Source organism: Pelodiscus sinensis, chromosome 1 (assembly GCF_049634645.1).
Source record: "Pelodiscus sinensis isolate JC-2024 chromosome 1, ASM4963464v1, whole genome shotgun sequence".
Classification (NCBI taxonomy): domain Eukaryota; kingdom Metazoa; phylum Chordata; order Testudines; family Trionychidae; genus Pelodiscus; species Pelodiscus sinensis.
The window spans coordinates 304,315,928-304,342,562 of NC_134711.1; the positions used below are offsets into that span (position 1 = coordinate 304,315,928).

At 40.9% G+C, this 26,635-nt stretch overlaps 1 protein-coding gene across 4 annotated transcripts in view; it reads left to right on the forward strand.

The window, feature by feature from the left end:
- CEP126 (centrosomal protein 126) overlaps nt 1-26,635 on the forward strand; it is a 72,624-nt gene that overhangs the window by 15,553 nt on the left and 30,436 nt on the right. For 3 of the 4 annotated variants that reach the window (XM_075919282.1, XM_075919283.1, XM_075919284.1), the window contains exons 6-8: nt 18,560-20,747; nt 22,051-22,209; nt 25,985-26,106. In XM_075919282.1, the coding sequence (XP_075775397.1) occupies nt 18,560-20,747; nt 22,051-22,209; nt 25,985-26,106 (2,469 nt within the window). Of the gene's footprint in view, nt 1-18,559; nt 20,748-22,039; nt 22,210-25,984; nt 26,107-26,635 lie in introns of those variants that run through there. The other variant, XR_012900739.1, reaches the window with a different exon arrangement.

Sequence of the window (26,635 nt, forward strand, 5' to 3'; positions counted from 1 at the left end):
ATTGAGGTTTCTGGCACCAAAGTCCAATAAATAAATTAGGAAGCAGGCATTCTGTAGTGCATATAACAGCCCAAGTAGTGCTATTGAGACCAGTCTGTGAGGGCACATCTACACTAACTAAGCATCTACCCAGCAATCCCATTAATTTGAAATAATTTCAAAATAACTGGCTTCTTATTCCAGAATAATAAATCCTCATTTCACAAGGAATAATGCCTATTTTGAAATACTTATTTCGAAACAGGATGTGTGTAGATGGCACAGCTGTGGTTATTTGGAAAAAATTTGCCTCATTGCAGTAGGAATACCAGCTAATTTGAGTTAGGGCTTTAAATCGGAATCCCGTTTCACTGCTGCGTGTAGACGCGGGCAGTTACTTTGGGCTAGTCAATTTATAAAATGGCGACCAGCGGGGAACATGCAAATCAAGCATGGGATATTTAAATCCCGGGCTTGATTTGCAATTTCGGTCGCTCTCATTAGCCTCCCTAGATCGATCTAGGGGGCTAGTGTAGACGTACCCGTTCAGAAATGCCGACAGAAAGTGCTGATGTATTGGGATCTGTGGGACCCTCTTGAATGGTGCTCCCCATAAATGAAATTTTTCTGGAATTCACAAAAATATTGTGACAAATGCCATCTTTCCTACCTCCCATAGTCAAAATGAATGAAAAGGAAGTATTAGGTCCCCTCCCAAGTGTTTGAATATATTTATATTTACCCTGGGGTCCTTGGTGGTTTCAACTTTTAACTAAAGAGAGCACCAGGGTGCACAAGATGCAAACAATTGTGATCCTTTTGGGAGAAAATTTTATTCTACAGTTTAATTTCCATTATGCATTTCTAATCCATAAGCATTGCCTAGAATAATATTTTTAAACTTACAGATGAGTTGCCAGAGGAAGCCAAATAAGAGTATCTTAGGGTATGTCTACAGTAGCTACCCTAGTTCGAAGTAGGGTGGCTAATGTAGACTTTCGAACTTGCAAATGAAGCCCAGGATTAAAATATCCTGGGCTTCATTTGCATGTTCCCGGGCGCCGCCATTTTTAAATGCCCGGTAGTTCGGACTCCCTGCCTGCGGCTACGCGCGGCACGGGCTAGGTAGTTCGAACTAAAGCCCCTAATTCGGACTACCATTACTTTTCCTGCAATGAGTCCGAATTAGGAGCTTTAGTTCGAACTACCTAGCCCATGCCGTGTGTAGCCGCGGGCAGGGAGTCCGGGGATATTTTAATCCCAGGCTTCATTTGCAAGTTCAAATGACTACATTAGCCACCTTAGTTTGAACTAGGGTGGCTAGTGTAGACATACCCCTACAGTGTAGTGAATGAGGCAAAGATGGTAGCCATGACCTTGCTTCAGGCTTCATTGAATGTTGCAAATTTTGCTGCCAGAGTCACTACATCAGGTATTACAATGCATAATTGTTTGTGGTTCCAGTCATCAAGGCTTCCTCAGGAGGTCCAACAGATTACCCTTTTGAGGGACCAGTGGTATTTTTTTTTCTCAGCAGACTGATCACAAGCTTCAGAACCTTTTAACACACTGTCAGCAGGATCAGTCTAGGAGAAAGAAGAAGAGTTATAGGAGGAAACCACCTTCAACTCCAATCCAGGCAGTGTGGAAAGGAGGAGGAAACAGTCTGACTGGACTGCAGAGGAGTGAGAAACGCAGGAGATGAAGGAACAGAGAGAACAGGAGCAGAAAACAAAAGCATAAGGGACAATAAAAGGGAAAGGGCGCAGAACTGGAGTTATAGGATGGTTGGAAAGAAGATGGGAGTGAAAAGGAGCAGAGGAGGAAAGACAGCCTGGGCAAAGGGGTCTAAAAACCAATAGAGTACACTTTCTTTGAGACTGTGGAATTGAATCTAAAAGTGCTGAGTATTTACATTACTTTGCTGTTTGCATATAGCTGTGAAACCCAGAGGCAAAGTGTGTATCTCATCTACCTCTAGTGGATAGTCTGCAAAAAGGATTGAACTACTACTTCAAATGGAAGAGATCTGTGTGGTGTATGTAAAAGTGCATTCCTTAATGCTGCAGATAAAATAAAAGCTAATCAGAAAATAGAAATTTTATTTTAATGTAATTTATTACGTTAAACGATAGGTGACCATTCAATTAAAAGTGAGACGATACCAGTATTAAGTATTGTGCATGTGCATCATATCAGATAAAGACTTTAAGTACATGATCACAAACTGTTTTACCACATGATCCCTGCCTCATCCAGTGCACAGGATGGCTGGAGTTTTAAAAATCAATCAAATGTCTTACAGTGAATGGTCTGCAGGACTCTGCCTCACTTGTTGCAGAATTGGATGGTGTGTTGTGTAGGAGGCAGGGGATTGCACGAAAAAAATAGGAGTAGTCCCATGGTTCAGAAATTCAATGTTACTCTGGTGAATTGGATCCTGTCTTTGTCTCTACCATAGATAGATTGTGTTTTTCCTCTTTTTTTTTTCTTTTGTGTGTGTGTGTTCAACTTTGACAAATCTAATCCTGGAAACACTTATGCATGTGAATAACCTTCCTTGTATCTCTCTGAGTTGATTTATGAACATTGATTCCATTAGTAAAGTTCCTTCTTGGAATTTGCAGAACTGAACTATACTAAAATTAAAATGTTCAAGTTAATCGGGAAAATACAATTCATTTTTGCAGTATCTTTACATTATTGTGAGTTGACCTGAATTTTCATGGCATGTTAGAATCATAGAACACTAGATCTGGAAGGGACCTCAAGAGGTCATCGAGTCCAATCCCCTGCACTCACAGCAGGACCCAGTACTGTCTAGACCAGGGGTGGGCAATAATTTTTCCCCAGGGTCCACTTAAAAATGTTTGAAGTAGCCCCAGAAGGTACGGGGCCTAAGCAGGAAGGGGTGAAGCCACCCTATCCCCAGACCATGATTGGTCTTGGTGTGGGGGAGCCCCTTTGCCTCCCCTTCCCACTAGGTACCTGTGCCCTGGGAGAGACTTGGCATGCTCCCCCACCCCCAGGCCAATCAGGGCCTGGGGACGGGAGACCGTGGGAACCCTCCTCCCACCCTGCGAGGAGCCCGTGGCACTTTGAAATGCCACGGGCTCCTCACAGGGCTGGGGCAGGGCGAAGGAAGCTTCATGCAGAAGTGCACGAAGCCTCCTCTGCACTCTCCCTGCACCCTGTGAGCAGTGCACGGTGCTTCAAAGCACCACCTGCTCCTGGCAGGGTGAGAGGAGGCTTCACACGCTCTCCCGCCCGCAGGCCCTGATTAGTTTTGAAGAGCCGCATGCTGCTCGCAGGGTGGGGGTAGAGCAGAGAAGGCTTCAGGCGCTCCCCCGCCGCCAGACCCTAATTGGCCTGGTGGCAGGGGAGCAGCAGGGCCTCCGCGGGCCAAATCCACCCACATGTTGGGCTGGATGCAGCCCACAGAGGCCCTTTTACCTGCTCCTGGTCCAGAGCTTCCCTGGTAGATGTCTATCTAACCTGCTCTTAAATATCTCCAGTGATGGAAATTCCATAGCTTCCCTAGGCAATTTATTCCAGTGTTTAACCACCCTTACAGTTAGGAAGTTTTTCCTAATGTCCAACCTAAACCTGGCTGCAGTTTAAGCCCATTGCTTCTTGTCCTGTACTCCGAGGCCAAGGAGAACAATTTTTCTCCCTCCTTCTTATGACACCCATTTAGATACCTGAAGACTGCTATCATGTCCCCTCTCAGTCTTCTCCTTTCCAAACTAAACATGCTCAATTCTTTCAGTCTTCCTTCATAGGTCATGTTCTCTAGACCTTTAATCATTCTTGTTGCTCTTCTCTGGACCTTCTCCAATTTCTCCACATCTTTCTTGAAATATGGTACCCAGAACTGGACACAATACTCCAATGTGGCCTAATCAACGCAGAGTACAGAGGTAGAATAACTTCTCATATCTTGCTCACAACACTCCTGTTAATGCTTCCCAGAATCATGTTTACTTTTTTTGCAACAGCATCACACTGTTGGCTCATATTTGGCTTGTGGTCCACTGTAACCCCTCAATCCCTTTCTGCTGTAGTCCTTCCTAGACAGTCACTTCCCATTCTATATGTTTGAAATGGATTGTGCCTTCCTAAGTGGAGTACTTTGCATTTGTCCTTATTCAACTTCATCCTATTTACCTTAGACCATTTCTCCAATTTGTCCAGATCATTTTGAATTATGGCCCTCCTCCAAAGCAACTGCAACCCCTCCCAGTTTGGTATAATCTACAAACTTATAAGCGTACTCTCTATGACAATATCTAAATCATTGATGAAGATATTGAATAGAACCAGCCCCAAAACAAATCCCTGCAGAACCCCACTTGTTATGCCCTTCCAGCAGGATTGTGAACTGTTAATAACTACTCAATGAGAATGGTTATCCAGCCAGTTGTGCACCCACCTTATAGTAGCCCCATCTAAGTTGTATTTGTCTTGTTTATTGATAAGAAGACCATGCATGACTGTATCAAATGCTTTACTAATGTCTAGGTATGCCACGTCCACCACTTCTCCCTTATCCATAAGACTGGTTATCCTATCAAAGAAAGCTATGAGATTGGTTTGACATGATTTGTTCTTTACAAATCCATGCTGGTTGTTACCTATCACCTTATTATCTTCCAAGTGTTTGCAGATCAATTCCTTAAGTATTTGCTCTATTATCTTTCCTGGCACAGAAGTTAAACTGACTGGTCTATAATTTCCTGGGTTGTTCTTATTTCTCTTTGTATAGATGGGCACTATATTTGCCCTTTTCCAGACTTCTGGAATCTCTCCCATACTACCTTGTTCGGACATCTACACGTGACTGAAATTAAAAAAGGATGATTAAACATCTCTACTGTTTGTCAGTGTCAAAAAATGGTGTGTTTACAATTGTAAAAATTGCAAAAAAATTGTATGTAGCTGTTTTGATTCCAAGATATTAGCGAGACAAGATGGGTAGGTAATAACTTGTACTGGACTAAATATTAAATATAACCATTTTATTTTAGTCATGTTACTATTCAAATATCATCTCACCTATCCTGTCTCTCTAAGAAGTTGTATAGTTTGATGGGGTAATTAGGGAATGCAGCTTCTTAAAAGGAGTGTTAGAGAGCCTGTGGAACTTGCATAGAAATCAAGTTTAATTTTGAAGAATTAAATTCAGAGACATGGATATTTTATAGGTTAAGACTAATAGATAAAATTGAGTGTGCTATGATATGACAGAATCAGATGACCTCCCTATTAATTTTCCTCTAAGGTCAATAACCTCAAATTTTTGTTGACTCTCATTCAATCCTGCAATATAGCAATATATCCAGATTGTTTTTCTATTCCAAATGACACTGAAGTAACCCTTATATTAGCTTTAACTCTTATTAATCAAAGTAAAATATAGCTGCCCAATTAGATTAAATATAGCTGCCAGTGTATTTCTCAGAGTTGTCTTATATTAGTGAAATTACAGTTGGTTCCAAGCACATACACTGTCTCGAGTCAAAGAATGGAACCACTTATTCACTCAAGATCTGGCAATCTGAGCCAGTAGTTTGAAGGGCACCTTGCATAAATTCAGGAGTCCACTTTATCAAATACTTATTTAGGGTAGACACCACAACATAGAAAATCACAAATGAAAAGAATCTGCTTCACAGATTAATACATAAAACACTGTTGTGAAGAAGTTAGGGTTGCTACATTCATAATATTCCTGGCACAAACCACAAAAGCAAAGAATGGAGAAGTTAGAGCACCTAACATACATAAAAATCCACTCTTCTAAGTACAGGTTCATACCTTACCATTAGAACTACCATGAACACAACTGTAGTGCACCCTTTTGCTCTTCTTTACACCCTTGTTTACCAGATTATTTTTTACCCACCAGCACTACCAGTTGTGTTTGTTTGATGAAGTGTGTGTTTTAGGAAAGGCTAATTTTATACAGGGATGCATTCAGAAGAATAGTTAAAAGTTAGGAAACATCAGAATAAAGGTTGCCTGTGCAATCTCAGTTTGGTTTCTTTGTGAAGGTATACTCTGATACCATCAAATATGTGATTACACATTTTTTTCCAGTGGAGCCTTGCCTCATTTGGTGCACAGGATGAACAGAATAATAATCTATCTAGTCAATATGTATTTTTATCCTCATTAACCAGTTTGTGGTTTTATGTATTATTTAAAGCACATTATCCAAACCATTCCCTGAATACAGAATTATTAACTTCCTCGTGGACTTAATTATGATGATCTCATCATTGTATCTTAGTACCTTATATACATTAATTATTTTTTCTTCATAACTCTCCTGTGAGGTGCAATTACTATTAAACACAAGGAACTGAGGCACAAAGATTAAAATCAGAATTGTCCAAAGTATTAACTATTTTTGCCCAATTTGAGAAGTCTAGGGTGTAATATTTTTTTTCTCAGTACTTAGTGTATTTACAGTACTTCTAATGTTCAAGGCAGAGCTCCTATTGGACCTCAGTGATGTGTGCTCAACATTTCTGCAAATGAGACTCTAGGTGTCTCTAGTTGGGCACCTAAAAAATAAGGAACATACAGTAACCATCATGGAAATTTTTACTTCTTGCGACGTAAGAGTTCTGGCAAAAGTGGGGATGGAATCTAATTCTTCAGAGACACCTTAACGGTAAGACTTTTTGGTCCCTTTCTCATTTATGACACATATTCCAACTTTTGCAAGAAATGATGCTGGGGTCCTACAGACAATAATCTCATTCACTACATAACTCTGATTCATTCTCTGCACAGTCCTGTCCTGATTTTGCTGAAAAAGTTCTGATTGCATGTTTAAACTATATAGTAATGCATATGCACAAGATGGCCAAATAAAGGTTCTAAAGGAACCTTAATTCTGGCTTTTCCTAACTTTTGAGTGCTTGACTTTGCAACGTTATGTCCTTTTATGTAGTTTATTTAGTGTGATTTCCTTTTTTTTCAAAATTGAAGTAAATAGATGTCTTCATATGGACCCCTAGTGTGACCATGGTCATTAGCAAAGTTGGGTTCTTTAGAATCATAGCATAACCATCCACTATTTCAGCTCATGGAGAAACTATTAGAAGTACAATCCATAATTTTACATGTGGACCTACCACTGGAGGGGAATGGAGACATATTTCTTTGCCAGTGGGTATCAGAGCTATGTACAAGGTAGCAAAAGAATGTTGAAGCTCAAGAATAAAGGTTTTTATAGAGGAGTGTGCACAGGTAGTTATACAATCTTTTGCCCATGTTCTTTTCCCCACCCCAACCCCTGCCTGCTTCTGAGTCTTGCTCTCATCCCACCCATCCCTAGATCCTGACTTGTCCCCTGCTGCTATCCTTTTCCCTCTTTCTACCCATGTCCTGTTCCCAACTTGTGCTCCTATAGCAATGTTTTACTCACCCTGCCTGCTTCATCACAGCAGCTTTTATCCTATTCACTCCACAACTTCTGCCCCACTGCTTCCTCTCTGGACTTAAAATGTAAAGTATTGTCAGCTTTAACTATAGATGTTACTTTGTGTGCCACATGTAAATTCCAAAAGCCTTTATGGAAGATATCGTTCTCTACCAGATTTTACAGGGTTTACAGGATTTTAGAAACATTTCTGTAAGACCTGTATTCATTTCATGTTGTTCTGTAGGGCTTTTCCCTAAGGGTGCCTTAAGTAGGGTTCCATCTGAAATTCATACTTAAGTTACAAAGCTAAATGTAAACATAAATGGCTAAAACTATTAAAAGCTTAGATAGTATATTGCGCTTCTGGAAATTCACAGCCATTTGCTGCAGGTTTTATCCCACAGGGACAACAAACAGACTCCTCAGGCATCAATAATTCACATAACTGTGAAAATGGTTATATGTAGATAGCAAATAGCATGGGCCACAGAATGACCCCTGGGCACACCACATGGAATTCAATAGTAGAGTCCAAAACTACGGGCAACAGCTTTTGAAGTGAGATTTAAATTATTGTGGGGCACTGCCTCCATGTGACTCTTGACCATTTCAAAGTCAAGAATGGGGTTAGACAGGGATGCATCATATCTGCACTACTCTTCAACATGGTGATCGACTGGGTGATACAGAGAACAACAGCAGATATATCAAGGGGTATCAGATGGAACCTTTTATCACATTGGAAGACCTTGTCTTTGCGGATGACCTTGCGTTGCTTTCCCAAACCCATTAACACATGCAGGAAAAGACATAACGCCTATGCACCTTTGGACACGAGGTTGGACTAAGAGTTAGCCAGAAGAAAACAGAGATTATGACTCTCAATATAGATTCACCAGCATCAATCAAGATACATGATGCAGACTTGCCCAGCATAGATAGCTTTACGTACTTAGGAAGCAGCATTCGCCATGATGGAGGCACCAAGAACGACATCCAGAGCAGACTAAGTAAGGCCAGAAATGTCCTCAGGTGTATGAACAATGTATGGAGATCTACACAATACAGTGTCCACATCAAGCTTAGAGCTGTGTCATATCAACACTACTATATTGTTCAGAGAGCTGGCGGATGAGAGTGCGACCGTGCCAAGCTCTCATCCATTCATACCACCAGCCTTTGTAAGATACTTTGCATCTTTTGGCTGAAAACAATCTCCAACCACCACCTGCTCCTGCAATACCACCAGGAGGACATTACCACTATCATTATGAGAGGATGCTGGAGATGGATAGGGCAGGTGATGAGAAGGGAGGCAGATGCCATTGTAAAGATAGCACTTCACTAGATGCCTGAAGGACGACGGAAACGTGGGAGGCCCAAGACAATATGGTGGCATACTGTTGAGGCAGACATGAAGATAATGAATTACAACTGAGATACACTGGAGAAAATAGCCAAAGACAGACAAAAATGGAGAACCTTCATTGCTGCCTTACACGCCAGCAGGCGTAATAGGCATTAACTAACTAACTGCCTCCAAGACTTATACATTACACACTGTCATGATTAAATATATTCCACAAAGGATATTAGCAAAGTTAATATAGAAAGCATACTGAAGTGATAACTGAGATGTAGAAGATAAATTGCTGGGTCTGAGCAAAGCAATTCAAATCTCTACTCAATCCAGAAATGTCAGATAATGTGTTTGTGTCAGATGTCGGAAAACATCTAGGTTAGGGGTAAAATTTTCAAAAGCATTTAACTCCCATTAACACTCTGTGGGTACGTCTACACTGCAGCACTATTTCGGGATACTTCTGATATCCGGAAGTAGCTATTCCATATGTTTGAAACAAGCCCATTATTTCAAAATATAACAGGCTCACTATTCTGATGTTCCTGTAAACCTCATTCCACGAGGATTAAGGATGTTTTGGAATAGTGGTTTATTTCAAAATTATGAAATAAGCTATTTAGAAATTGATTCAAAATAAGCTATGCAATTTGCGTAGCTCAAATTGCATAGCTTATTTCAAGCTAAGGGTGCAGTGTAGATGCACCCAATGAGAGCTGTCCACCTACTTCACATAGGTGCTTTTAAAAATCTCACGTTGGTATTTGTTGCCATCCTATTACTAAAAATCAGTAGAACAAAAACAAGATAGTGGTTGGGAAGACACAATTCTTTCAGTTCCAGACCAGACAGTAAAGTATTTAGAATCTGAGTACTGTTAATGAAAATCTCAGTCCCAGAATATACATGATGGGGATTGAATACTTGATTTTCCTTAATACAAAATTATTCACAGGGAAAATACTGCAGTTAAAATCAAACTTTTCCCCGGTATTTCTTAATATCAAAATAAAAATTAAAACAATCTCTGTTGCTTTTTATATATTTTCACATTCTGTTTTCATACTTCTAAGATGCTCATATGTAGGCTGGATTAGATTTTTATTGGTTAGTATTAGTAAACATTGATTTCATCAGACATACGCAAAAATTTTCCATCAATTATAATTGAAGTTTATAGATACTTTCTTAGGGAAAGTAAGAAAAATGCTGCTTAGAACATGAATTTGATATACCAATATTTATTTTGTATATTTTGACATATTTACTACTAAAGTTATAAAGCTTTTAGTTTTTTAACTCAATTTATACTGTCATTGAATAATTAATTGTCTGATCCCATATTTTTCTGCAGCTGTGAAAATTTAACTTGGGAAAAATGCTTAAAACAATTAATACTATGCATCAAAATTATTTAAAAAATATAATTCTCCCAAGCCTACATGTATATAAGAAAGAAAAATATATGTTAATATTAATGAGGGCTGTCAATTTATCTGCGTTAATGCCTGCGATTAACGCAGAACAGGATTAACGCATTAATCACAGGCGTTAATGCTGCACTGCCCCTTTGAAATGCGGAGCCAGGGATCAGCTGGAGTGTCTCACACATTGGTAGTGTCCTGAAGAGAGAGAGAACTTGAATGAAGTCAAATAAGCTGAAGTTGAACCCAGATAAGATTGAGGATCAGGAAGCCATGTGTTCGTGAATGTGGCATGTCACCTTTTCTAGATGGGCTTACTGTCCCCCTGAAAGAACAAGTATTCAGCTTGGGAGTCTTCCTGGACCCTTTTTTAACATTTGAAAATCAGATTTCTTCGGTAGCCAGGAGTGCCTTTGGGCAACTTCGTTTGATCTGCCAGCTGCGACCCTTACTGAACAAGCATGGCTTGGCCACAGTGATCCATGCTCTTGTTACATCCCGATTGGATTACTGTAATGCACTTTATGTGGGGCTGCCTCTAAAGAGCCTTCGGAAACTTCAACTGGTTTAGAATGCGCCTGCTCGAGTTTTAACTAACACTAGTTATACTGAGCACATTATGCCAGTGCTTCGGCAGCTGCACTGGCTTCCGGTATGTTTCCAGGAACAATTTAAGGTTTTAGTTATGACCTATAAAGCCTTAAATGAGTTGGGTCTGGGGTATCTGAAGGACCGTCTTCTCCTATATGAACCTGCCCGGAGATTGAGATCAGCTGGGTAGGCTTTGCTTCGTGTTCCCCCACTTGTGGAGATAAGATTAACATCTACGCGGAACAGGGCATTCTCAGCTTTTGCTCCCAGGCTGTGGAATTCTCTTCTTCAGGATATTCACATGGCACCACACTAGCGTTGTTTCGGCGTCAGGCTAAAGCCACCCTTTTTATTTGTGTTTTTATTAATGTTTGAATCTGTCTGTGTGTGTTCCTCCTCTCTATTTGTTTTTAGCTGGTTATGTCCCTCTGGGGTCTCATATTTTAAATGTTTATATATATTTGTATTTTTTGTTGTAAGCCGCCTTGAATATTTTAAATAGAAAGGCGGGGTAAAAATATTTAAATAAATAAATAAATAAATAAATAAATAAATATCCATGCCCGCTGGAGGGGGAAGGATTGGGAAAAGGTGTGTGTGAATGGCACACACTGCTTGCTGAACAAATTGTTACTGGGTTCCCCTCTTCTTCCTCTCGCTGGCAGGTTCCCATGCATGGGATCCATTTCCTCCAAATCACCATGCTTGGTCAGGAGCGGATGCTGCCTGAGGGAGGGCATGACTCTGTGCCATGTGTGGCACTGCTATGTGGTTCCACAACCCCAGACTCCTTAGTGGTGGCTTGTCATGGGTAGGTGTCTCACCATGGAGACTGGAACAAGGCAGGCCTCTCCAGGAGTCCTGTGAGAAGGATCAAGGGGTTCCTGTGTGAAAGCATCATGGAACTGAGTGCTCTGGACTGGAACTCGATATGCACAGGCTGTTGTGCAACCTGTAGGCCAAGGGAGGACCTTGCAGTCCTTCACAGACTGCTCCCAAGTTTAGATAGAGAAAGTTATAGAACTCCCCTGAAGTGCCTTCCCCGGGTTCGTCTAAAGCCTAGGAGACATCCTGGGAAGGTGGAGAGACTGGTTCCAGGGTGAGGATCATATCCTGGCCAGCATGGTCACCTGGCTGGCTGCCTCCTCCTCCTTCTCCAGGCTGATGTTGGGCATGTCCTGGATGGACTCCACAATGAAGTGTGAGAGGTGACTGGATGGCATCCAGCTAGTTGAATTAGCGGCAGCTGTGTGGAGCTGCCCCAGAGCAGCTGCTCTGCTCCGTGGCCTTGTGGTAGGCCTGTCAGAACTCTTTAATATTCATCTGGACCTGGTCAAGTATCCAAGTGTGATCTTTGTTGGCCAGGCTGACTATGATCCGGCTGTAGACCTCTTCATTCCTCTTTCTGGTGCAGAGATCCTGAAGGTTGGTCTCCTCCCCCGGACATCAGTGAGGTCCAGGATCTCAGCATCAATCCAGGCTGGAGCTCTCGTGTGTCCCTGGGCAGTGGCAGCCGAGGTAGCTGCAGTAGTGCTGGCAGCCATGGAAGACTCATGGCTCCCTCACTGGTTTCTGTCTTGCATGGGGCTTGCAAAGCTAGCCATGTGCAAGAAGCCCTTCTGCTGCCCGGAGTTTTAATCTCCACAGGAGAAGGAGAGCAGTGGAGATGCCAGATGTGGCCAGGAACGGTCAGAGCTGCAGCTGCAAGAGGCCTCCAGAGGCTAATTATTTCGAATTAGCAGCACCGGAGCATCTACACTAACGCTATTTCAAAATAACTATTTCAAAATCAGCTCAGTGGGTTCTGCCCACAAAAACTCATGATACTATATGCAGTTTTTGTTAGTCTCTGAGGGTATGTCTACACTACAAAGTTAATTCAAACTAACAGACGTTAGTTCGAATTAACTTTAATAGGCGCAACACATACAAACCGCTAGTTCGAACTTAATTCGAACTAGCAGAGCGCTTAATTCGAACTAGGTAAACTTCACTCTACGAGGACTAACACCTAGTTCGAATTAAGTAGTTCGAATTAAGGGCTGTGTGGCCACTTAATTTGAACTAGTGGGAGGCTAGCCCTCCCCAGCTTTCCCTGGTGGCCACTTTGGGCACCACCAGGGAAACTCTTCTGCCCCCCTCCCGGCCCCGGAGCCCTTAAAAGGGCACGGTTTGGCTACGGTGCCCATGCCAGGTGCAAGCCTGCCAGCACCCAGCCAGCAGACCCTGCACCTGGCACGGCATTAGCCAGCCACCCGCTGCCACCCAGCCCTCCGCCTCTTCCTGGGACCAGGCTGGCGGCTCCCAGGAGCCTGCCCGGGGCCACAAGAGTCAGGCGCCCACCTGGTCTAGTGCGGAGATCGTGGACCTCATCCACGATGTCCGCACTAGGCACAGGAAAGTGGCCGTCTAGGGCAGGATAGCTGCCAGCCTGGCCACCCAGGAGCAGGTTTGCATGAAAATCAGGGTGGTCCAGTGAGACCCCCGACCATGAGCTTAGAACATAAGAACATAAAAATGGCCGTACTGGGTCAGACCAAAGGTCCATCTAGCCCAGTAGCCTGTCTGCCGACAGAGGCCAACACTAGGTACCCTGGAGGGGATGGGCTGAAGGCAATGACCAAGCCATTTGTCTCGTGCCATCCATCTCCAGCCTTCCACAAACAGAGGCCAGGGACACCATTCCTACCCCCTGGCTAATAGCACTCCATGGACCCAACCTCCATGAATTTATCTAACTTCTCTTTAAACTCTGTTATAGTTCTAGCCTTCACAGCCTCCTGCAGTAAGGAGTTCCACAGGTTGACCATTTGCTTTGTGAAGAAGAACTTTCTGTTATTAGTTTGAAGCCTGCTACCCATTCATTTCCTTTGGTGTCCTCTAGTGCTTCTATTATGGGAACTAATGAAGAACGTTTCTTTATGCACCCTCTCCACACCACTCCTGCTTTTATAGACCTCTATCATATCCCCCTCAGTCTCCTCTTTTCTAAGCTGAAAAGTCCCAGTCTCTTAAGCCTCTCTTCATATGGGACCTGTTCCAAACCCCTGATCATTTTTGTTGCCCTTTTCTGAACCTTTTCCAAGGCCAAAATATCTTTTCTGGGGTGAGGAGATCACATCTGTACACAGTACTGAAGATATGGCATACCATAATTTGATACTTATAGAATCATAGAATCATAGGACTGGAAGGGACCTCGAGAGGTCATCGAGTCCAGCCCACCGCCCTCAAGGCAGGACCAAGCTCCGTCTACACCATCCCTGACAGATGTCTATCTAACCTGTTCTTAAATATTTCCAGAGAGGGAGATTCCACCACCTCCCTTGGCAATTTATTCCAATATTTCACCACCCTAACAGTTAGGAATTTTTTCCTAATGTCCCATCTAAACCTCCCTTGCTGCACTTTAAGCCCATTACTCCTTGTCCTGTCCTCAGAAACCAAGAGGAACAAATTTTCTCCTTCCTCCTTGTGACATCCTTTAAGATATTTGAAAACTGCTATCATGTCCCCCCTTAATCTTCTTTTTTCCAAACTAAACAAGCCCAGTTCATGAAGCCTGGCTTCATAGGTCATGTTCTCTAGACCTTTAATCATTCTTGTAGCTCTTCTCTGTACCCTTTCCAATTTCTCCACATCTTTCTTGAAATGTGGTGCCCAGAACTGGACACAGTACTCCAGCTGAGGCCTAACTAGTGCAGAGTAGAGCGGCAGAATGACTTCACGAGTTTTGCTTACAACACACCTGTTGATACAACCTAGAATCATATTTGCTTTTTTTGCAACAGCATCACACTGTTGACTCATATTCAACTTGTGGCCCACTATGACCCCTAGATCCCTTTCTACCATGCTCCTTCCTAGACAGTCGCTTCCCATCTTGTATGTATGGAACTGATTGTTCCTTCCTAAGTGGAGCACTTTGCATTTCTCTTTATTAAACTTCATTCTGTTTACCTCTGACCATTTCTCTAACTTGCTAAGGTCATCTCTAACTTGCTAAGGTCCCTTCCTCCTTCTTCCCCTGGCTTCCCCCTTCCAGCTCCCTCCTCCCAGGTTTACTCCCCCGCTCTCCAACCCTCTCTCTTCCCCTCTCCCACCTCCTTTTCCCAGTCTCCCCGAGTTTTGTTCAATAAAGAGAGTTTCTATTTTTGAACACACATGTCCTTTATTTTGTACATCAGGAAGGGGGGCTAGGGAGGAGTAAGTGGAAGGAGGTGAGGGAGGAATGGGGTACGAGCCCCCGATGGGGAGGACTGGGTTGGCTCTGCGAGCTCCTCGGGGTGGAAGCTCTCCTGCAGCCCCCCGATTAACCCACCCCCCCAGATGGCAGCCTGCAGCAAGTTCAGCCGGGCTGATGGCCAAGTGCTGTGATGTGCCGAGTGTGGGCACTCAGGGCACTCCAAGCCAGGACTACTTTGCTGTCCCTCATCGAGTTAGACAAGCGAGTGGGGAACCCCTGAGAACTGTCTGTCCGGGGTGGGGGTCGGGTCCCTTTAAGCACAGCCCTCGGCTAGCCTGAGACAGCAGCTCCACGCTCTAAGTCCTAATCTGATGCCCTGCCGGCACTGCTTCCGGCCATCCTTAACCTCGGTTCAGGGTCCACTCAATGTGGACATGCTAGTTCAAATTAGCAAAATGCTAATTTGAACTAGTTTTTAGGTCTAGATGCACTATTTCGAATTAGCTTAGTTCGAATTAACTAATTCGAATTAAGTTAGTTCGAATTAGTGCTGTAGTGTAGACATACTCTGAGGTACCACAGGACTACTGGTTGTTTTTTAAGTTACAGACTACCTTGGCTAACCATCTGAGACTTACAGTAGAAGAGATTCTCATAACTTTTCTACAGGTTGCACCTCTATAAACACTCTGGTCCTGCAACATCTGTGTCCAGAAGGACCATGGATGTTCCAAGATCAGAGAATCCAGGTGCACTACAGGGAATGGGAGGGTGACGCACAGCCCTGCTGGGCTGCGGGGAAATGACGACAAGAGCCGGGAAGCCTGGTGTGCGGCACATTAGGGCTTATGGGTGGTTGGGAGCTAGCACGTGACTCCGCTGGACTACTGGGGGAGCCAGGAAACCTGGGGGAGATATGGCAGGGGGTTAGGCCAGCAGCACGAGGGCCAGAAATGATCTCCCCTAGTCTGGCAAATGCCCTCATCTGGGACCAGAGAGATCCAACCTGTATTAAAATGCACACAATCCTTTATTTACACATCACAGAAACTGTTAACATTATTGTCTATTATTTTTGTTCCCACTCAGATGTTCAAATTATAGTACTCTCTACAATACACATTAATTAGAAATGGAAAAAATCTACTAGTTCATTCTCTTCAACGCAGGTGTATTTGTAAATCAAGAAAGCCTCAACTTATTTAGCTACTAAACTGTTTTTAGGGAATTGATTTAAATGAAATTACATGGATGATCTGTATCAGGAATTATTCTGAGGATTGGGAGAAAATAATTCATACATATAAACACAATAGCAACTCCTGTTTGAAATTTTCAAGCAAACTACTGAGTGGGCACAGTTTTATCAGTTAAAAATGTATCTAGCAACTTAGATTTCAACCTATAAATTTACAAATGTAACTAAACTAATATGTGCCAAGTTTACTTTGATATAATAGTGTCCACTCAGAGTTCTGCCCCAGTTTAACTAAATCAGTTTAGAAGTACACCTTTTAGTTAAACTGATATAACTTTAGGTGGAGACCAGGTGTAAATGGGCATAAGGTCCTTGATTTCTTGTTGCATTTTTTTCCTAACTGGAAACACTACAGCTAGTCCAAAGGTATGGTCTTATGTAGAAAATTGAGAGAGGATTTTTTTGTCCTTCTTTCTTCAGCTGTGAAGTTCAAACAGAGGTTAAAAATATAATTTGTCTAAAAGGAAAAGTTAATAAGTAACTAACAAAGCTCTATATATTCTGTTTTACTAGAAAGACACCAGTTTGAATAGTCTTCATTTGAGAATGTTCTCTAAAGGGATCTTTGCCTACATTTGATTCTTTGTTCTTGTATTTGGTTTATTTATCTCGGATCATGATTATAATATAAGCCTGCACTGGGATCTGAACATTTAGTGCAAGATAAGATTTAATACAACCATAAAAATTCTTTCAAGATACTTGTATATCAAAAGGGCTCTCAAAATTTTTGTATTTTGCAATTGAAAAATCTTTGAGCAACTTTAAAATATTCAATATTGTATTTTAACAATAACATTATCAGTATTAAAATAAATAGCAGTTTTCTGGGAAAAGGTGTGCTTACATATTAACAAACAATTTTTTGTGGTTTCTTTAATAAGCTTTCAGAAATTCAGTGATTCCAACATGATTATTAAAGGAGATATAATTTCTTACCTCAATTAGTCCCGTTTTTTTACAGTTTGCAAATGTTTTACTTTAAAGTTACAAGTCAAAAAAAGGTGTTCACTCTTTTATTCTTAATGCATCTGCTACTGTTTTTTTCACCAGAGCATAATTAGGATTGCCATATAATCCAGTTTTTAACCAGGAAACCCTGTCAAAAAGGGACCTTCTTAGCTTCAGTCAGTACTGGTGACTGGGCCATTAAAAAATTGGTTTGCAGGGCTGACAGGCTCCCTGCCCAGCTCCATGTGGTTCCCAGAAGTGGCTGGCATAGCCTTCCATCTTCTACATGGAGGGACAGCCACCGGGGCTCTGAGCTTGATGATGCTGTGAACACAAGTGCTAAAATAACTTCCATTACTCTGCAGAAAGTATAGTAAGTGTAACCCCCTTTTTCCTCCCCGAGTTACTGGGGAGCAGGTCACACTCACAGGTGTGCCTGGGTGCCTAATGTTTTAACCTAAAAGAGATCCTGAGCACCCCAGTGGTGATGGTGTTTAGTTGGGGAAAGCCCTATCCACCCCCTTGCTGCAGTCCCTTGCTGGCAATGAATGTAAAATGGCGGTGCCTCCACCTGGCTGGCCTTGTACACACACTGGTGTGCCTTGAGAGCCTCCAGGAATATACTCATTCCAACTATAATATGGATCCAAAACAACAACTACAAATCATATACATCTAATAGAATACTTTAACATAAACAATCTTTACTTAACTTAAATAAACAGGGATTAACAGAATTAGAAATGAATAGCATTAACAAAACACATAACAATAATTGAAGCTTATACAGCTACCATTTGTACTAATAGACACCCCTAGACTCAGTCCCAGACTTGCTTGCGTTGGTGCGCTGATGTTGCAGCTGTAGTGAAGATTTGGTCCAGGCTAAACAGCAGCTCTGTCTCAGGCAGGACTTTTCCAACAATGCCCAAAACTTACTGCCTCATGCTGGGCCTATAGAAAGCAGCCTGCTACCTCCCAGTTTCAACAGGCAACGGTCTGTAGCTGCATCCAACAGCCCCTGCACTGGATCAATGTCCTTGGCAGCAGCCTGGCTCTCCCTTTGGTTCCAAACTGCAAGACAGAGTCCAAGACTGCTAGGCCTCTTTCTTCAAGCACATGGAGAGAGCCTCCTCTCACACACAAGAGTCCATCCTTCCTGTTTTTTTCCCAAGGGCTCATGGGAATTGTAGTCTAGATTGTAGCACACAGGGTCTTTTCAGAATAAAACAGAGGCCCCTTTATTAAGGGGACTACATAAGTATTTGTCTGGTTATACCCTAAGCTTTAACTAATATAAAAGAACAAAACTATACAAATCAATACCATAACATTTTAAGACTGTAACAAGACCTGTTTTACTTCTGTGTTTCAGAATTTTCACCAAGAAGTCAACAACCAAACAACAAATTATGACAGTTTGTCAAGCCTGGACAGTCTTGAGGCAGGAAAACAAAATGAAAATTATACAGCACCCTGTGAAATATCTTTGACTACACAGTGGAATGACTCTACATCCTATAGTTCACAGAAATCACAGACTTTGAATGAGAGTTTTCTTGATACACCTGAAATAACTTTTTCTAAAAATCAGCATGTAAATAATTGGCTGAAAAATTTAGATATTCTAAATAATGAGGTAAACACTCCTTTTCGTGACACTTTAGCTAAACAAAATGTTACAACTCCTGCTGAAAATATACACAATTCAAAACAGATATCATTTGTTCTTAGGGGAACAGAAAAAAGAGCAACAGAGATATGTACTTCTGATAATCAAATAACCTTTGTAACCAGTCCATGTACTTTTATTCAAAATAGAAAAGATGAAAAAAACAGCCTGTTGAAAGTTCCATCATCTGAAATAGTTAATAAAGAGAGTTCATTAGCCACTGTTATCCCTTTGTTCAAATCCAGCAAAACTTGGGCCACATCTGATCTTGCTCCAAAAGAAAGAGTTTCAGATTCTGTACGGGAACAGAGTTCTGAACTAACCCAAGAGAGACCAACCACCTCATCAGTACAAACCTCTAATCAGCCTATGGCAACAACTGTAATCCTGCCTCCAAAACAATGGAATTCAGCTGGTGTTTCCAACAATACTTTGTCAACTAATCCTTTCCAAAAGGGCAAAGATACAAATATGGTGCCATGTACTGATAATCGAGACAATTTGCCAGAAATGAAAGATGAAAACATTAAATATGTTAATGATGTTAATCAGGGGTCACCTTTATTTCAAGGTACATCTAATGCTTCCATTTTGTGCAACATTGATCAAGAAGAGGACAAAAAAGAAAAGGGAATTGTGTCTGAAACCATGTCACCTTTGTCTAATGCAAAGTTTAACTGTGACTTGTCTGACGATCATAGATATCTGATAAATAACATGAATGACCGAAAGGGAGTGAAATTGCCCAAAAGCATTTTAAAGAAAGAATCTAAATATGAAAAGTATTGTTTCAAAGCAGTGGTTATGAACCGAAGGATCAGTTTTGGGACTCAAACTGCCTCTTCTATCAGAGACAGTCTAGAATTGGCAAAAATAAAAGGAAAAGATGCAGAAAATCAAAAGACCAATAAGAAACTTAGATGGTTTGATGAAATTGGCAAAATACTACTAGAAGATGATGAAAAGTTTTCAGAAAAGAACATCAGAGAAGTATCTCAGGTACAATTGCAGCCATTTTATATTCAAAGTAAACTTAATGCTGCTAACAATAATTTAAGAAGTATTTCTGATTGCACCACAAATTCTGTCTGCCCAGAAAATCACCAGGATTATCCCCTGATATCCACAAAAACTGTTGCTGCTGGAGGTTCAGAAAGAGACTGTATGCCTCTGCGTTCTTTTCTGTCTACAGGTTACCACTTTGCCAAACAAGCCTGGATGGCATCAAAAGGTGATGAAAGTAATCCCCCTGTATATAGTGGGGACTCTAAAATTCAGAAAGGTAATCTGCGCAAAGGTAAGACAAAGATAATCAAAAGACCAAGATCTGCCAAAACTCAGTCAGGTTTTATGCCTAAGAACAGAAAGGGCACTATAATCCGACCACAGACTGCTAGTGAAGTTCACAAGGTTATAAAAGCTCAAGGTAAAATCATTGTACCTCATCCACCATCAAAACCCTTACCAGGCAACAGGACAGATCAAAATGTAACAGACACTACATGTCAATCACTGAGTTCTTCCAATCTTCAGCCTAACACTACAAATGGTAACTATATAAATGCAACACATGTTTTGTCAGCAGATCATGTTTTAAATAGAACCATTGTAGAAAATAATAAGAATATTACTTGTAGTTCTAACTTTGTCTCTGTGATGGCACCTCCGCCTTCCTACAATGTATCTCCAAGTGAGCCTTTGGAACAGACAAATTATACTGTAAATAATATTCAGACAATTGCCCAGGAAGACAGCTTGAAAACTTGTATAAAAAGGAATCCTGTATGGGCAGAAAATGGACTACGTCTTGATCGTACACCAACTGATGAAGAAATACAACTTTTGTGGCAGGGTGTGCATAGTGCCCTAGCTGAAAAGGATTATGCTGCTGGTAAGAAGCATTCTTGTTTTGTTTGCTTTTTTTTCCCCTTCAAAATAGGAAGTTTTAAAATAATAATAGACTCTTGCTTTCAGTTACATATACTGTTTTCATCCGTTTACATAACAGTGTGAAGAGTTTCTACTTTTCTTCTTCTTCTTCTTCTTCTTCTTATTATTATTATTATTATTATCTATTTGTATTGTAGTAGCTCTTAGAGGCCTTACTCAGAGATCAGGGCCCATGACTTTGAATGTGTTAAAAGCATTAAATAAAAAGAAAATCCCTGCTCCCAAAAGATTACAATTTGGATTATTAAAAAGAGAGGTAGATGAAACAAATAGATGTGAGCGAAGGAAAACCAAGAACAAGTTAATAGTAAAATGAGTAAGTTTTACATGATAAACTATAGCTTGCCATCTGCTGGCCACTATCATCTGGAAAAATGTGATAGGATCTCATGAAAAAGCTATAAATCTACTATGTTTTTAAAATGATTGCACTATAAATTTTGGGTTTTGCGAAGACTCTGTCTTGTTAACATAGAGAACGTTTCAAAGAAAGTTGCCCATATTAATAGAGTAAAAAAAAGTAGAAGAAATTTCTAATAAAATGTTTTCTGGGAACATTAATATAGAGGTACACAAGAAAATTTAAGAGAATAAATCATATCTTCTTGCTAATGAACTTAGAAAGCATATTTCAACTGATTATTATATATTTATAAATGCTTTCCAAGTATCGCCTCTGCACCCTAGCTGCACTGTACTTAGCTGAGCTTTTGTGTAGTTTTCCAGCCTTGCAACCTCTTCAAGAGGCAGAGTCCATGACTCCTCCAACTCTACTTCATGTACCAGCAGTCACTTTATGCCTCCTACCATATTGTTGTGGCCATCCTGTGGATCATTCAGACTGGTGCAAAGCCCCCTTCTATTAAAGTATAGAGCTTCCATGTCCCTTAAGAATTGGGCTTGTAATAGTATATAAAAACAGACATACTGGGTCACACCAAAGGTCCATGTAGTCCAGTATCCTATCTTCCAACAGTGGCCAATGCCAGATGCCCCAGAGGGAGTGAGCAGAACAGGTAATATATTCTGTTAGTGTATTGTATAAGTCTTGCTAAAATTTCAGTCCATTGTTTCTTTATAGCACTAAATACATCTTGGGTTACTTACCAGCTGAAACTAATCTTGGTGCAGATCAAGAAGCTTACTTCCAACTTACTGTTTTTCAGAAATGTATTCATTTTAAAATGTATAAAGTTCCTTGGTATATAACAAATACAATTTCATTACATTCAGTTTCCTTTCAGGTGATTTCCAGCATTACGATGCTCATTATAATAATTCCTATAGCACTAACTTGCAACCTGTTAAAACTAACATATCCCACATTACTATTGATGGTGGAAGCCTTCTGACCAGTTTTAAATCACCTGGAATGAGTGGATTTTTCTCTTCTTCATCAAATGGTAAGAGACTTTATTTGTTAGAGATCACTGTAGTAAAGCAACAGAGAAAACACTGTTAAAAGTACCAAAACACATTCTGGAGCAAATTTTCAAAAGCTTACCAAACTATGTACACAAAAAATGGCCAAACACATACATAATTCCACATGCAGAACTCACATTTTCACACCAAGTAAGTGTAAATACAAAATGGGCATATAATATCTGTTTGGGGAGTATGAAAGTTCCTTATTTGCAATTGCAAATTCCACACATGAACATATGTTTCCCTTCAGGTGCCATTTAGAAGCTGAGTTTTGAAAATGTATTAAAACATTGAAGAAAACAATTAATTTTGCAACATAGTATCTAGTTTAGGATTATGTAGCTGAAAGAAATTGCTGCAAGGCTATAGAGTTTTTTCTTTTAAATACATTAAAGCAAGTAAAGATATTCATGAATGAGCAAGGCAAAATAAAACAAAGCTAAGGAGCTCCAATATGTACATTAGTGGTAGTAAAGTCTCATGGGTTGAAGCTTAGGCAAGTGAATTCAATTCTGTGAACTAGTGAACATCCCCTGCAATGTTCTGAGTTCCCTTAACTACTGTTGATTCACATAGGAGCTGAGACTATGCAGCCCTTAGTAGGAAGCACTGATTACCCTGGATAGTCAGGTTCTACAGTTGTTCCTAAATATTGCCTATCTTATAAATTGGAATTATTGTTTGGCGTGTCGTTAGACATTGCTGCATTGCACAAGTATCTCAGAAGCTAGCTAACTATTCAGTTTTCATCAACCCTACATATTTATAAAGAATCAGACACTATATGTTAGAACCTCAGAGTTATGAACACTAGAGTTACAAACTGGTCGACCACACACCTCATTTGGAACCAGAACACAATCAGGCAGCAGCAAAAAACAAAGGCAGAGACACAACCCCTCTCCTTCCCCAATACTATACAGTAATGTAACTTCAGAGGGGTAGCCAAGTTAGTCTGTAACTAGAAAAACTAAAAAAACAACAAATAGTCTAGTAGCACCTTAAAGACTAACAAAATATGTAGATAGTATCATGAGCTTTCATGGGCACAACCCACTTCTTCAGATGACAGGAGTATTAGAAGTCCAGATCCAGGAATAAATAAGGGAAGGGGTGGGAGGAGGAAAAAAAGAGACACAGTGAGTAGATGGTTCAAATAGTTACAAGAGGCTGATAAGAACAATTAGCACCTCCATTGGCTGGTTGGTTCAAGTCATTAGAATGTGGAAGGTAGTGTGCGAGCCACCCAATGTCCCTGTTCATACTATTTGCATAAGAATTAAACGTGAATGAAGTTAAATTCCAACCCTTTTCTGTGTATTTGGCTTGTGGAATTGGCCTGAAACAAAATGGTGACTTGGAGATCCATTAATGAGTGTTCAGGTAGATTAAAGTGTTCTCCAATACTTTGTGTACTGCTTTTTCAGATATCTGATTTATGTCCATAGATATTCTTTCCATAGAGACATTCCAGTTTGGCCAATATACATTGCAATGGGGCATTGCTGCATTTAATGGCAGAGATCACATTAGTGGATGTGCAGTTAAATGGTGGCTGTGATTGGATCCAGTGATGAAATCGCTAATGTAGATGTCTGGACAGGCACCAGGGCTGATAGCAGGGGTGGGTTCCTGGATGATAATGATGGAGATGTGTTGCGTGGTTACTGGAAAGAATTTGTTTGAGGTTAGAGGGCTGTCTGTAGGCAAGAATTGGCCTTTTCCCTAAGGCCTCTGAGTGAGGAGTCATTTTCCAGGATAAGTTGTAGATTGTTGATAATGTGTTGGAGGTGTTTAAGTTGTGGATTGTTGTTTTCTCTTTTGGGCCTGTCTTGAAGTAGTTCATTTTTCTCTTTTGGCTCTGTCAATCTGATTTTTCACTTCTCCGGGTGAGTATTTCGGTTTTAAGAATGTTATATATAGATCCTGTAGTTATTTGTGTCAGTCTGTAGAATTGGAGCAAATCCGGTTGTATCTTAGGGCTTTTCTGTACACAGTAGATTGAGAAATGTGTCTGGGATGGAAGCTAGAGTCATGAAGATAAGTATAGCGGTCGGTAGGTTTCTGGTATAGGGTGGTGGAAATTTATCCACCGTTTAGTTGTACTGTAGGGTCAAGGAAGTGGATCTTTCTTGTGGACTAATCCAGGCTGAGGTTGATGGTGGGGTGGAAGTTGTTGAAATCACTGTGAATTTCTTCGAGGGTCTCTTTCCCATGGGTACATATGATGAAGATGTCATCAATGTAGCATAAATCGAGTAAGAGTGTTAGGGGCAAAAGCTGAGGAAAAGTTGTTCAAGATCAGCCATAAAGACATTGGCATATTGTGGTGCCATGCAGGTACCCATGGCTGTGCCACTGACTTGAAGATACAAATTGTCTCTGAATTGGAAGTAGTTGTGGATGAGGACAAAGTTGCAGAGCTCTGTAACCAGGTGTGCAGTGCTGTCATCGGGAATGGTGTTCCCGATAGCTTGTAATCCGTCTCCATGTGGAATGTTGGTATAAAGAGCTTCTACTTCCATGGTGGCCAGGATGGTATTTTCAGGAAGATTACTGATATTTTGTAGTTTCATCAGGAAGTAGGTGGTGTCTCGAAGATAACTAGGAGTGCTGGTAGCATAGGGTCTGAGGAGAGAGTCAGTATAGCCAGATAGTGGGATCATAGGCGAGAGGCTTATAGAATATGGTGTGGGTGAGTTGCCTGGTTGCCTCCTGTTCATAATCTGTTCTGTTCATAATGACTACAGCACCCCCTTTGTTAGCCTCTGATTATGATGTTAGAATTGTTTTTGAGGCTATGTATAGCATTGAGTTCTGCATGACTGAGGTTATGTTATATGATGTTGTTTGTTGACAATGTCACATTGAGCATGTTTGCGGAAGCAGTCTATGTAGAAGTCAAGACTCTCGTTATGACCATTAGTACAGATCCACATGGAAGCCTTACTCTTGTGGGATTGGTGGGGGGAGCAGCAAGGTCAGTGTGTTGTACGTCGGTGTGTTGGAAATATTCCTTTAGGTAGAGGCAGTGAAAATAGGCTTCCAGATCTCCACAGAACTGAATCATATTAGTAGGGGAAGTGGGGCAGAAGGAAAGTCCTCGAGATAGGACAGATTCCTCTGCTGGGGTAAGAGAGTGGTTGGATAGGTTGACAGTTTTGCTAGGTGAGTTGAAAGTATTGGGAATGAGAGATCCTGAAGCATGTAGGAGTTTGGATAGCTTATTGTCCTTTTTCTTCTGAAGGGAGATGAAGTGATCCTTTTAGGTGGTTTGTCGAATTTTAGTAAAGTCTGGAAAAGATGAAGTGTGTGTAAAACCTTGGTTTTTTTATGACAGTTTCTAATGTTGAGAGCTCCTCCTTGATTTTCTTCTGTTAGTTGTATAGAATGCTGATACGGTGGTTCCTGAGTTTCTTTGAGAGAGTGTGGCATAATCTGTGGGTATAGTCTGTGGGATACATAGATTGCAGTGGGTTTTTCACCTTCACTCCCTTAGTTATAACAGTATTGTGTTAACATAAAAAGAGGGGAGGCCAATATTTTTCTTCTGCACAGTAAAGTTTGAAAGCTGTGTTCAGTCAATGTCCGTTTGTAAATTTTTGAAAGAATTTTTGAATGTTTTGTTCAGAGTTATGAACAACCTCCATTACTGAGGTCTTCCATAATATCAAAGTTCCAATAATCTTTGCATCTCTGTATTTAGCTTGCCTTTACATACTGGCTGCTTTTGTATGTTTCTAATTTTAGATGCCGTTCCTGTCATAAGACAAAAACAAATTTCTGACAACAGCAAAAATAAACGTAGAGCTCTATTAGAACAGAGGAAACAAATTGTTGCCTCTGCAGGAAGATCCACTCATCATGCACTGGTAAATATCATTTTTAGAGCCATTGAACTGAAAATATCAGTCAAAAGTTGTCACAGAATAATATTTTCCTACTGCTGCATACTTGTTAGAGGAGTAATGGAAAATAAATACTGAAGTAAGTCAATGTTATTTTAAAACAGGAAACTTTGATTCCATGACTGGTTACTTTAGGAATGATTGGTACAAATACATTGATTTGGTTTGTTGGGTGATGATACAGCAATGTGATAATTCCTTGATGTCCTGCTGTTGGCTGGCTGCATTCTGATTAATTTAAGAGAACTTGCTGGTGCACACTCTCAGATTATTTAAGAAGAGGTACAGATAAACATGTAAAAATATGTGCAACAAATCATGCGGTACCTAATTAACAAAATAAAGGTGCAGATGCATTTTCTCCATTTTTCCCAGCACTGTGCTCATCATCAGGATTCTTCTGCTCTTTTCCTCCAGCACCACAGCTAAAGTTTCTCTCTCTTTGGTTTCTTTTTCTTGCCTGGGGAAGCATGTAATATGAATATGTTAAATA